Source organism: Trachypithecus francoisi, unplaced genomic scaffold (assembly GCF_009764315.1).
Source record: "Trachypithecus francoisi isolate TF-2019V2 unplaced genomic scaffold, Tfra_2.0 Lachesis_group8, whole genome shotgun sequence".
Classification (NCBI taxonomy): Eukaryota; Metazoa; Chordata; class Mammalia; order Primates; family Cercopithecidae; genus Trachypithecus; species Trachypithecus francoisi.
In genome coordinates this window covers 12,565,181-12,577,392 of record NW_022681473.1, presented here as the reverse complement: position 1 = coordinate 12,577,392, position 12,212 = coordinate 12,565,181, and the positions used below count along the sequence as shown (strand labels likewise).

The 12,212-nt window shown below is 50.5% G+C and overlaps 2 protein-coding genes across 7 annotated transcripts in view; one reads left to right on the top strand and one right to left on the bottom strand.

The window, feature by feature from the left end:
* Positions 1–3,124, top strand: part of TKFC (triokinase and FMN cyclase) — a 20,654-nt gene extending 17,530 nt beyond the window's left edge. For 2 of the 3 annotated variants that reach the window (XM_033203925.1, XM_033203922.1), the window contains one exon: positions 2,999–3,124. Coding sequence is in view for 1 of the 3 variants with exons in the window: in XM_033203922.1 (XP_033059813.1) it covers positions 2,999–3,031 (33 nt within the window). In the remaining 2 variants the exon portion in view is untranslated. Of the gene's footprint in view, positions 1–2,295; positions 2,429–2,998 lie in introns of those variants that run through there. The other variant, XM_033203924.1, reaches the window with a different exon arrangement.
* Positions 1–12,212, bottom strand: part of LOC117079822 (cytochrome b ascorbate-dependent protein 3) — a 13,959-nt gene extending 1,747 nt beyond the window's left edge. Inside the window, exons 1-6 of one of the 4 annotated variants that reach the window (XM_033203926.1) lie at positions 12,073–12,212; positions 6,806–6,901; positions 5,593–5,791; positions 3,123–3,331; positions 2,320–2,474; positions 317–473 (exon numbers count right to left, since the gene is read on the bottom strand). In XM_033203926.1, coding sequence (XP_033059817.1) covers positions 317–473; positions 2,320–2,474; positions 3,123–3,331; positions 5,593–5,785 — 714 coding nt within the window. In that variant the 5' untranslated portion in view covers positions 5,786–5,791; positions 6,806–6,901; positions 12,073–12,212. Of the gene's footprint in view, positions 1–316; positions 474–2,319; positions 2,475–3,122; positions 3,332–5,592; positions 5,792–5,879; positions 5,898–6,262; positions 6,413–6,805; positions 6,902–12,072 lie in introns of those variants that run through there. The other 3 variants (XM_033203927.1, XM_033203928.1, XM_033203929.1) reach the window with 3 other exon arrangements.

The window sequence follows — 12,212 nt, the reverse complement described above, 5'->3', positions numbered from 1 at the left end:
GAAATCACACACCCTTGTCATAGGCAAGCCCTTCCTTGGGGAAGAAGATAAGGCCACACTTCACCCCACAGAACCACAGTAATTCGGGGGGAAATTCTGTCGCCCAATGGACAGACCCTGGGGAGTCCCAGCATTTCGCTGGGATGTGCTGGTTTGGAACCAGTGCTCCCCATCAGCCACCCTAACTCCACCCTCAAGTTACTTAGTTTCTCACTGTGCCACAGGGTTAGTCTTGTCAAGGCCCCCGTCTTTTGTGGGAGATCCTTCTCTAGACCTGGCCCTGTCTCACCCTGGAATGTGGGACTGGAACCCATACCTGTCTGTCGCTCAAGATCCCTGGCTCTGGGCGCTTCCAAGATGAAGCCAGAAGGATGTAGAGCACCAGCAGCCCGAAGGCCACCACCAGCATCCCGGTGCTGTTGGCAAAGACCGCCTCACTGGGCAGGCTGTTGTATGGCCTGGTGGTGTTTTTCCTGAAGATAACAAAACAATGTGAGCCCTCGAGAGATTTTTCCACCTATTTTTGTCTAGTGGGAGACTCGACGTCACTAAGAGAGGGTGAGAAAACCTTCCCAGGGCCACATGTGATCTAGAATTTTTTTTTTTTTTTCGAGACGGAGTCTCGCTCTGTCGCCCAGGCTGGAGTGCAGTGGCCAGATCTCGGCTCACTGCAAGCTCCGCTCCCGGGTTTACGCCATTCTCCTGCCTCAGCCTCCCGAGTAGCTGGGACTACAGGCGCCACCACCTCGCCCAGCTAATTTTTTGTATTTTTTTTTTTTTTTTTTTTAGTAGAGACGGGGTTTCACCGTGTTAGCCAGGATGGTCTCGATCTCCTGACCTCGTGATCTGCCTGTCTCGGCCTCCCAAAGTGCTGGGATTACAGGCTTGAGCCACGGCGCCCGGCCGTGATCTAGAATTTTAACACCCTTTCTAAGTCCCTGCAAATATTTGTATAATGAGCCAGGCACAGTGGCTCACTCTTGTAATCCCAGCACTTTGGGAGGCCAAGGCATGAGGATTGCTTTACCCCAGGAGTTCCAGACTAGCCTGTGCAACATTGCAACATAGTGAGATCCTGTCTCTACAAAAATAAAGTTTAGCTGGGTGAGGTGGTCCATGCCTGCAGTCCTAGCTTACTTGGGAGACTAAATTGGGAAGATCGCTTGAGTGCAGAAGTTTGATGCTGCAGTAAGCTATGATGATACCATTGGTCTCCAACCTAGGCAACAGAGTGAGATGCTATCTCTTGGTGGGGGGGATAAAAGGAGAGAGAGAGGGTCTTCCTACGTTGCCCAGACTGGACTCCTTCCACCTCAGCCTCACTAGTAGCTGGGACTACAGGTGCATGCCACTGCACCCAGCTGTAATAATCCTTTTACCCATGAAACTGAAGCTCAAAGCAATGAAATTAACTTGCCCAAAGTTGCATAATTAGTAAATGGCACAGCCAAGATCGAAACCACAGTCTGACCTTAAGTCCTAGTTGCTTTTCACTACACCCCACTGCCTCAAAAAAATGGACAGTAGTGGTCAGGCATGCAAGGCTCTAGAGTCAGACTGCCTAACCCGAGTCTCAGCTCTGCCACTTACTGGCTGTGTGCTGTTGGTTAAGTTTACGTAACCCCTCTGTTCCCTCATTTGTTTTGTTTTGTTTCCTTTTTACCTGAACAGTCCTATTGCAGAATCTGTTCCCTCAATTGAAAATGGCAATGATGGCATTACAGGCACGGTGTCTCACGCCTGTAATCCCAGCACTTTGGGAGGCTGAGGCGGGCAGATCACGAGGTCAGGAGTTTGAGACCAGCCTGCCCAGCATGGTGAAACCCTGTCTCTACTAAAAATACAAAAAGTTAGCCGGGCATGGTGGCACGTTCTTGTAGACCCAGCTACTTGGGAGGCTGAGGCAGGAGAATTGCTTGAACCTGGCAGTTCACTGGAGGTTGCAGTGAGCCAAGATTGTGCCACTGCGCTCCAGCCTGGGCGACAGAGCGAGACTCCATCTCAAAAAAAAAAAAGAAAAAGAAAATAGCAATGACAACAATACCAATGATGTAGGGTGATTGACAGGATTAAATGTAAGGTGCTTAGGACAGTTTCTGACACACAGCAGGTGCTAAATCAAACTGATGCTCAATAAATATCTGCTGACTTACCAATTTCAGCCTAAAGAAAGATCAATTCTGTTAACTTCCAGATCAGGAATGGGCCCAACCCCAAAAGCTCTCCTCCCTCGGGTGAGTTCTGTGATCACAGGGTGTATCTTTTGAAGACCCTATTCCCTCCTCTTCACCTTAGAGTTGGGGACCCCACTGCACTCACAAACTGAAGAAAAGCTTCTCATTAATGCCGGAAATAACGGACGCGATGGACAGAGAGAGGATGGCGGCTCCAAAAAAGACGTGGATGGGTTTCAGGAGGCTGCGCAGCCACATGGACGCCCAGGGCAGGAGGAAGACAGCAAAGCCCAGGCACCACTGTGGACAAAAGGGAGGACGCACCCAACTGTGTTGTGTGTGACCAAAGTACAACCCACTCCAGCAGTGCCTCCTCCCCATCTCTACTCCCTGGATCTTCTTTCACAACTCAGACCCTCCCACCAGGCATTGCCCACCACCATGCTAGCTTCCTCAATGTGGCCTGTCTATTACCCAAGCAACAATAACAGTAAATGACATGCTTAGCTACTATCCCACTCCCAGCAAACCTAACCACCTTGTTTGTCTCTGCTTCCTTCCAGTCCTTGCTCATAAAACTCCTCACTTGCACAGACCTGAGATCAGAATATGGGAAGCACTTCTAGAATTCTTTTGGTTCACAGAGGTGGGAGTGGGGAAAGTGGAAGCCAGATGGCTGATTAGAGTCAGCATGGTACGTGCCATGACAAAGTTAGCAGAGAGGGCTCTGGGACAAGAGACGGGCAATGGGAGGGATAAAAGGAACAGAGTAAGTTCAGGCCACTGACCTCCCACGGCCCTTGAATAAACTGTCAATTCTACAGGATACAACCTCCAAGGTTCTCTCCAAGCAGTGAGCAGAAGGAATATTTGGTGCTCATGCAAGTGAACCCCCAACCAGAGCTCATGGCTCTGGGAACCTCGAGGAGAAGTGCAGACAGAACCCACCTGGCAGGCGAAGAGGAAGACAGCAGTGATGCCCAGCCAGCTGTGCAGGGAGTAGAGGTTGGCAATCCTTCCATGGTTGTGAAACGTAAAGACAGCAACCAGCCCCACAACAGTGAGGATGAAAGCCATCAGGTGCAGCGCTGCATGGAGGAGTTTCCAGGGCAGTCTGGGCCCCACCCACGACTGGGGCAGGCGGTACACCAGTGACGCTGCAGGAGAGAGCAGTCCTAGGGCTCAGCATCCAGGAGAGGGCAGTCCCAGGGCTCAGCCTCTCCCCTCATGCTCACCCAGACATCAGGGAATAACCCTGATAGGATCCTACACGGTTTCCCAGCAAGGGAACAGGAAATGCTAGGGCACTGGTATCAACTCCTTGGCATCTTTTATCCTCCCGTAATTTGTGGGATAACAGTCAGCCACGAAGGGAGGAGAGAAGGGCCAGTTAAAAAGGGAGGAGGAGTCGGGCAAGGTGGCTGATGCCCGTAATTCCAGCACTTTTTGGGAAGCCAAGGTGGGAGGACTGCTTGAGACCAGGAGTTTGAGGTTACGGTGAGCTATGATCATGCCACTGCGATCTAGCCTGGGCCACAGAGAGAAATAAATAAATAGATTCAAATTAAAAAGGGAGGAGGGCTGGGCACGGTGGCTCATGTCAGCACTTTGGGAGGTGAGAAGTTCAAGACCAGCCTGGGCAACATAGCAAGATCCTGTCTCCACAAAAAAATAAAAATAAAAATAAATTACCCCGGCGTGGTGGTACATGCCTGTACTCTCAGCTACTTGGGGGGCTGAGGTGGGAGGATCACTTGAGCCCAACAGTTCAAGGCTGCAGCAAGCTATGATCATCCCACTGCACTCTAGCCTGAAAAAGAGGGAAACCCTGTCTCCTAAAAAAAAAAAAAAAAAAAGGTGGAGGGGAGAAGCAGGTTTCTTAGACCTCTCATTCTATTTTTACAATAATAAATTCAGCTTGTTTGCGGTTTCTAGGCTAAAAAGCATTGTGACAGTCATTATTTCATCAAACTGAATTGTCACAACTGAGGCTGGCTGTCAAGAATACAGGTACTAAGGTCAGGCAACATAGGTCCAAATCCAGGCTCTGCCTCTTAGCTGTTTGGCCTCTCCTTTCTAACTTTCAATTTCCTCATCTGTAAAAGGAACATAACAGAGTCCACCTCAGAAACTTGTAAGAACAAAATGGGATGATATATGTGAACTACACGTGATAAGCTGCTATCATCAATGGCACTGTATTGCCATTTTGCAAGTGGGGAAAATGAGGCTCACCAGGGCCCCAAGGCATAGATTTGAAAGCATGGGACAAAGATTACAAAGATGGATCCCAGGCTGGGCATGGTGGCTCACGCCTGTAATCCCAGCACTTTGGGAGGCAGAGGCGGGTGGATCACCTGAGGTCAGGAGTTCGAGACCAGCCTGACCAACATGGTGAAACCCCATCTCTACTAAAAAATACAAAAATTAGCTGGGCATGATGGCAGGCACCTGTAATCCCAGCTACTTGGGAGACTGAGGCAGGAGTATAGCCTGAACCCAGGAGGCAGAGGTTGCAGTGAGCCAAAATCAGACCATTGTACTCCAGCCTGGGTGACAAGAGCAAAACTCCATCTCAAAAAAAGAAGAAGAAAAAAAAAAAAAGATCCCGGAAAAGCAAGCAAGTCCCTCATTCGGTGGCCTGACTAAACCCTGAGAGGCTTCAATCTCCTGTTCTCTAGAGCTGGTTAAAAACTACAGCTCAGGTCGGGCGTGGTGGCTCACGCCTGTAATTCCAGCACTTTGGGAGGCTGAGGTGGGTGGATCACACGAGGTCAGGAGATCGAGACCATCCTGGCTAACACGGTGAAACCCCGTCTCTACTAAAAATACAAAAAAATTAGCCAGGCGAGGTGGCGGGCGCCTGTAGTCTCAGCTACTGGGGAAGCTGAAGCACAAGAATGGCGTGAACCCGGGAGGTGGAGCTTGCAGTGAGCTGAGATCACGCCACTGCACTCCAGCCTGGGCAACAGAGCAAGACTCTGTCTCAAAAAAAAAAAAACACTACAGCTCAAAGGCCAAATCCAGCTCGCTACCTATGTTTGCAAATAAAGCTTTATGGGAACACATGAGCCACACTAGTGTTTATCTGTTGTCTATGGCTGCTCTCACAATACAGTGGCAGAGCTGAGTACCTGCAACACAGATTCTATGTCTTACAACACTGAAATATTTATCTGACCCTCTACAGAAAGTTTGCCAACTCCTGCCCTAGAGTATCTGTGAAGCCATCCTTCTGAGATGCCCCCAGTCTTAATCCCTTCCTCCCCCAAATGACAGCTGGGCCCAGAGACAGCCCAACCCACCCTACCCACATGGCCCTAAACCCAACATTAACAAAGGCCAGCCTTGGAGAGGGAAAGTGCAGCTTTGTCCAGTCTGGGCCCTATCCCGCCTCCCTTCCTGACCTCTTACTCACCACCTCCGTAGAATACCACCATGCCAGCAACCATAAGCACTGGGTGCCAGTTGAACATGTAGATACTGCCATTCCAGGCAAAGCCACCACGCCAGTACTGCATCCAATAGATAGTGAAGAGGATGCACATGGAGCCCAGGGACCCCAGCAGCAGGCAGGACAGGTAGAACCATCCCGATGCCATTCTGATCATGCACTCCTGGAAGAAGGAGAAGTCACAAGTCTCCACTGGCTCAGGTGCACTCAGTTCTCTGGCTAAAGGAGGTAACACTGATTTCGCTCTTGACCTGTGGGACGGAACCTTTTTGCTTCAGTTCCCTTGCATCAGCCTGGGCACCACCCCCCCGAGGCCTCAATGTCTAGGTGGGCCTGATCTTCAGTCACAATGACTGAGGCCCCACCCCAGCACCTGGCAGTGCCCAGACAGAGCAGCAAGCTCAAGGCTGTGGCTGGCCGTGGTGAAGGCCAGATGCCAAGCCCCAAGACCCAGAGTCCTGGGATTGCTCTCCCCTCACAGGAGCAGAAGGTAAAGAATTACCACCCCACACCCCCCAGGAAAAAAGGGACAGGAATCAAAATCCAGGCTAAATCATGCAAATGCCCAGGCCTTGGGTTCTAACATAAGAAGGCAAAAATTACAATCTGAAAAGAGCCAACATCCCACTATCACACTAGACAGGAAGAAGTCAGAAAAGTTCTTCCCCAGAGAGTGAGCTCTACGGGGCTAATATTCACTGGAGAGGTAACCAGGCCTTCACTCCACTGCCCACACTCCACGCCTTGAACCAGCTGATGCCCCTCAGCTGTCTCCAGACCTGAGACTTCTGCTTTCTCTTCCTCTGGGGAAAGTCCAGAGAAGAAAAGAGGAAGCAACAACTCACGGTCCAGAAAGCAAGAGATTTATTTTGAGATTTCCGCAAGTCCTTGATAAACCCAGAAACCAACTCTAGTTTCAGGCATGGCAAATGCTTAAAGCCCTGAGCAGCTGCTCTTAAACCCCAGACAAGTGGGCAAAGCCGCAGGACTGGCCCTGCTTTCAGCTAATACGTAGGCAGCACGGGCCCAGGCATCAAGGTAGTCGCCCTGTCCCATGGACTCACACCAAGAAGGCAACAATGTGGCTTCCTGCATTGAGGCCCCTCACTCAGAACCAGCCAATAGAGAGAAGAAATAGCCAATAGCCCCCATGGAGGCAAAACACTTGACTGCTCACCTTTAGCCCTAATGATAGGCTCAGAGGACTGGCCTGGGCTCCAATCCCTGCGAAATGGGCACCTTGAGCAAATCACTTAACATTCGCAGGACTCACCTGCAAGAAAGACATGGCAATAAGAATATTTGAACAATAAGAATAACGAACACCAGCTACGAGCGCCAGAGCCTTACACACAAGATCCCATTTATTCCTCTTAACCCTGGGAGGCATATTATCCATGAGGAAACTAAGGCTGAGAGAGATGAGTAATTAGTATGAGGACCCAGTGAGTGGATGGGGAGTTTCAAATCCTGTATGTTTAGCTTCAAGGCCCACGCGCTTCCTTGACCACAGGTTGGCAGATCAAGTGAGAAAATGAATGTAGCACATTGTAGAAGTCAAGTATTAGACTTCTTGGCTGGGCGCAACGGCTCACGCCTGTAATCCTGCACTTTGGGAGGCTGAGGCAGGTGGATCACCTGAGGTCAGGAGTTCGAGACCAGACTGATCAACAGGGTGAAACCCCATCTCTACTAAAAATACAAAATTAGCTGGGCGTGGTCATGGGCACCTGTAATCCCAGCTACTCAGGAGGCTGAGGCAGAAGAATTGCTTGAACTAGGTAGGCAGAGGTTGCAATGAGCTGAGATTGCGCCCATTGCACTCCAGCCTGAGCAACAAGAGTGAAACTTCATCTCAATAAATAAATAAATAAATAGGCTGGGTGCAGTGGCTCACGCCTGTAATCCTAGCACTTTGGGAGGCCGAGGTGGGCAGATCATGAGGTCAAGAGACCAAGACCATCCTGGCCAACATGGTGAACCCTGACACCCATCTCTACTAAAACTAAAAAATTAGCTGGGCGTGGTGGCACATGCTTATAGTCTCAGCTACTCGGGAGGCTGAGGCAGGAAAATCGCTTGAACCCAGGAGGCGGAGGCTGCAGTGAGCCGCAATCACGTCACTGCACTCCAGCCTGGCGACCGAGCAAGACTCTGTGTAAAAAAAAAAAAAAATAGAATTCTTAGTCATTGCTGTCATGCACTTCATCCTAATTACTAACAAAAACATGCAACTCACGTTCCTTGTGCCTGCCCAGGCCTCTCAGTGGCCCTCAGTCATGCCATACCAGCTCTCCCCATGCTAAAGGTCCACCTACTTAGGTGAAAATGCTGGACTCTCACAAGGTGACCCAACTTGCCAGTAATCTCTGAGAAAGGAAGGTCCAGCCAGGCACGGTGGCTCAAGCCTATAAACCCAGCACTTTGGGAGGCTGACGCGGGCGGATCACTTGAGGTCAGGAGTTCAACACCAGCCTGGCCAACATGGTGAAACCGTGTCTCTATTAAAAATGCAAAAATGTGCTGGGTGTGGTGGCGCTCACCTATAATTCCAACTACTAGGGAGGCTGAGGCAAGAGAATTGCTTGAACCCTGGAGGTGGAGGCTGCAGTGAGCCAAGATCATGCCACTGCTCTCCAGCCTGGGGGACAGAGCGAGACTGTCTCAAAAAAAAGAAAAGAAGGTCCAAGGACTGGGGGGGAAAAGCTTCCATGAAGCTGGCAGGAGAAAATCATGCCACCAGCTTCCTAGAAGCTTTGTGACTCAACTACTTAACTCAGAGATTTACTACCCAGCCTTAGAACTGCCTCTTCAATTCCTCCAAGGGCAGAGGACGTTTCAGGTCACCAGATGTTCACCTAAAACACTCTCCATCCCTCAATGAAATATAAGAGATCTTGATCAGCAGGCTCACTCATCTGACAGTATCTACTTCCACAACTGTTTTGTTTTTTTTTTTTTTCTTTGTAAAAGTAAAAACTAGGCCGAGCACGGTGGCTCAAGCCTGTAATCCCAGCACTTTGGGAGGCCGAGACGGGCGGATCACGAGGTCAGGAGATCGAGACCATCCTGGCTAACACGGTGAAACCCCGTCTCTACTAAAAATACAAAAAACTAGCCGGGCGAGGTGGCGGGCGCCTGTAGTCCCAGCTACTCGGGAGGCTGAGGCAGGAGAATGGCGTACCCGGGAGGCGGAGCTTGCAGTGAGCTGAGATCCGGCCACTGCACTCCAGCCTGGGCGAAAGAGCGAGACTCCGTCTCAAAAAAAAAAAAAAAAAAAAAAAAGTAAAAACTAAATGTAGTCCAAAAGGATCTGAAGCCATACCCTAGAAGAGGTCCTGGTTTACTGCTCTGTGATAGACTAGAATAGACCCTGGGCACACTTTCCTGACAGAGAGCTGCAGAGTTATATTGCCCTGCTCACAATACACAGATAAGCCCTCCTACTTCCTGAAATAGAGCAAAACAGGAGAAAAGGAAGAATGCAGTAAAGGACCAGCAGTGATTCATGCCTGTAATCCCAGCACTTTGGGAGGCCAAGGCAGGTAGATTACCTAATGTCAGGAGTTCGAGACGAGCCTGGCCAGCATGGTGTAACCCCGTCTCTATTAAAAATACAAAAATTAGCCTGGCACAGAGGCATGCGCCTGTAATCCAAGGTACACAGGAAGCTGAGGCACAAGAATTGCTTGAACCCAGGAGGCAGAGGTTGTAGTGAGCCAAGATCACGCCACTGCACTGCAGCCTGTGCAACAGAGATAGACTCTGTCTATAAATAAATAAATACCCAGGAGTTCCAGACCAGCCTGAGCAACAGTGAGCCCTATCTCTACAAAAAAAAAAAAAAAAATTAGCTGGGTGTGGTGGCATGTGCCTGTAGTCTCAGCTACTCAGGAGGCTGAGGTGGGAGGATGGCTTGAGCCCAGGAGAAGGCTGAAGTGAGCTGAGATCACACCACTGCACTCTAGCCTGGGCGACAGAGCTAGCCTGTCTCAAAAAACAAAGGAAACCAGTGAAAATTGCAACGCAAATGCTTGAAAATATCCTCTCATTTGTTCTAAGAGGGCAGGCTGGGCTGTGATCCCAGGGTGTGCTCACCATGGTTCCGCCTCCTGTTGCGCCCTCACTTTGCAGAGTCCCATTCTAAGGGAGCAGTGAGCAAGCTCTTCTGTAAAGGTCCAGGTAGTAAATATTCTAGGCTTTGTAGAGCACATGGTCTCTGTCACAACTATGTCATCAACTCTGCCCGTGCAAGAGCAGCCACATAAACATCTTAACAAATGAGCACCACGGCTGTGTTCCAGTAATATTTATTTATGGACTCTGAAGTCTGAGTTTCACATAATTTTCATGCCACAAAATATTATTATTATTATTTTTTTTTTTTTTTTTTTTTTTGAGACGGAGTCTCGCTCTGTCGCCCAGGCTGGAGTGCAGTGGCTGGATCTCAGCTCACTGCAAGCTCCGCCTCCCGGGTTCCCGCCATTCTCCTGCCTCAGCCTCCCAAGTAGCTGGGACTACAGGCGCCCGCCAACGCGCCCGGCTAGTTTTTTGTATTTTTTTAGTAGAGACGGGGTTTCACCGTATTAGCCAGGATGGTCTCGATCTCCTGACCTCGTGATCCGCCCGTCTCGGCCTCCCAAAGTGCTGGGATTACAGGCTTGAGCCACCGCGCCCGGCCCACAAAATATTATTAATTTCTTGCGAAAAAGGATTCTCCTGGCTGAGCTAAAACAGGTCGGGTCCAGGGGTAAGAAAAAGTAGTTCCCGGCCGGGCGCAGTGGCTCCACGCCTATAATCCCAACACTTTGGGAGGCTGAGGCGGGCAGATCACGAGGTCAGGAGATCGAGACCATCCTGGCCGACACGGTGAAACCCCGCCTGTACTAAAAATACAAAAAATTAGCCGTTTATGGTGGCGGGCGCCTGTAGTTCCAGATACTTGGGAGGATGACGCAGGAGAATGGTGTGAACCCAGGAGACGGAGCTTGCAGTGAGCCAAGATTGAGCCACTGCACTCCAGCCTGGGCAACAGAGCAAGACTCTGTCTCAAAAAAAAAATAAAATAAAATAAATGCTAGTTCCTATCCAGCCCTTAGTCTTTGAAAAAGGCTCTACTCAGGCTGGGCGCGGTGGCTCATGCCTGTAATCCCAGCACTTTGGGAGGCCCAGGCAGGCGGATCACATAAGGTCAGGAGTTCAAGACCAGCCTGGCTAACATGGGGAAACCCTGTCTCTACAAAAAAATGCAAAAATTAGCCGGGCGCGGTAGCGGGCGCCTGTAATTCCAGCTACTTAGGAGGCTGAGGCAGGGGAATCGCTTGAACCCGGGAGGCGGAGGTTGCAGTGAGCTGAGATCATGCCACCGCATTCCAGCCTGGGCGACAGTGAGATTCCGTCTCAGAAAAAAAAGAAAGAAAAAGGCTGTACTCCAAACTCTTGCAGTGTTACTTTTATAATTTAGAACCACAGGCCGGGCGCGGTGGCTCAAGCCTGTAATCCCAGCACTTTGGGAGGCCGAGACGGGCGGATCACGAGGTCAGGAGATCGAGACCATCCTGGCTAACACGGTGAAACCCCGTCTCTACTAAAATACACAAAAAACTAGCCGGGCGAGGTGGCGGGCGCCTGTAGTCCCAGCTACTCAGGAGGCTGAGGCAGGAGAATGGCGTGAACCTGGGAGGCGGAGCTTGCAGTGAGCTGAGATCTGGCCACTGCACTCCAGCCTGGGCAACAGAGCGAGACTCCGTCTCAAAAAAAAAAAAAAAAAAAGAACCACAAATAAATGAAGGGATAGAAAATCAGTTTGCTGCTCTCCTTCCCCGATGGACTGGGGTACTTCAAGAATCTTGAGGACCAGCCTTAGGATATAAGTCCTAAACCCTCATCTTACAAATCAAAAACACTGTGACACTGGGGCCCAAAACGAGAAAATGACTTTGCCAAGGTAAGTGGCAGGCTGGTACAGGAATTCGGGTCCACTCCCTCTCAGCTCTGAGGATTCCTTATTCTCATTGTTAAAGGCGGAACATCAGGAGTGAGGGGCTCAATATTCCAGCCAAGGAGGTAGGTGAACAAGTTACGCCTTAGCACTGTAATAATTACAGACCCGGACTTCGGACTGTGCCTAGGTCCGGCTCTGGTGACCAAAGAACCGTTCCAGGCGCCCGAGGGGTGATCCCTGACTCCTCTGCTGGGTGCTCATGCCAGCTAACAATGGGTGAAAATTGGGGCGAGGAGCTCCAGCTGCTTTCTGCGCCCTCTGAAGAGCTTTCGTGCCTTTATAGCCACCACGTTGGAAGGAAGAGCGCGGAGAAAGGTGCCCACTTTCTAAAAGAGAAAAATGAGGCCGAGCAAGGGGGTCGCGACAGTGCGAAGCGAGATAGCAGCGGAGCCAGCATTCGAACCCAGGTCCCTGAACTCCCAGACCGGGATCTTTCTCACCCCTAACCACAGTGGGACGAAGTGGGGCCGGGATCTCCGGAACCCGCCTCTCGCTACCAGGCGCTGGAGCTGCAGCTCCCGAGGTTCTTAGGAGACGCAGAAGACACTGCCCCAAATGCCTACAGCCGGCTGGCGCTGGC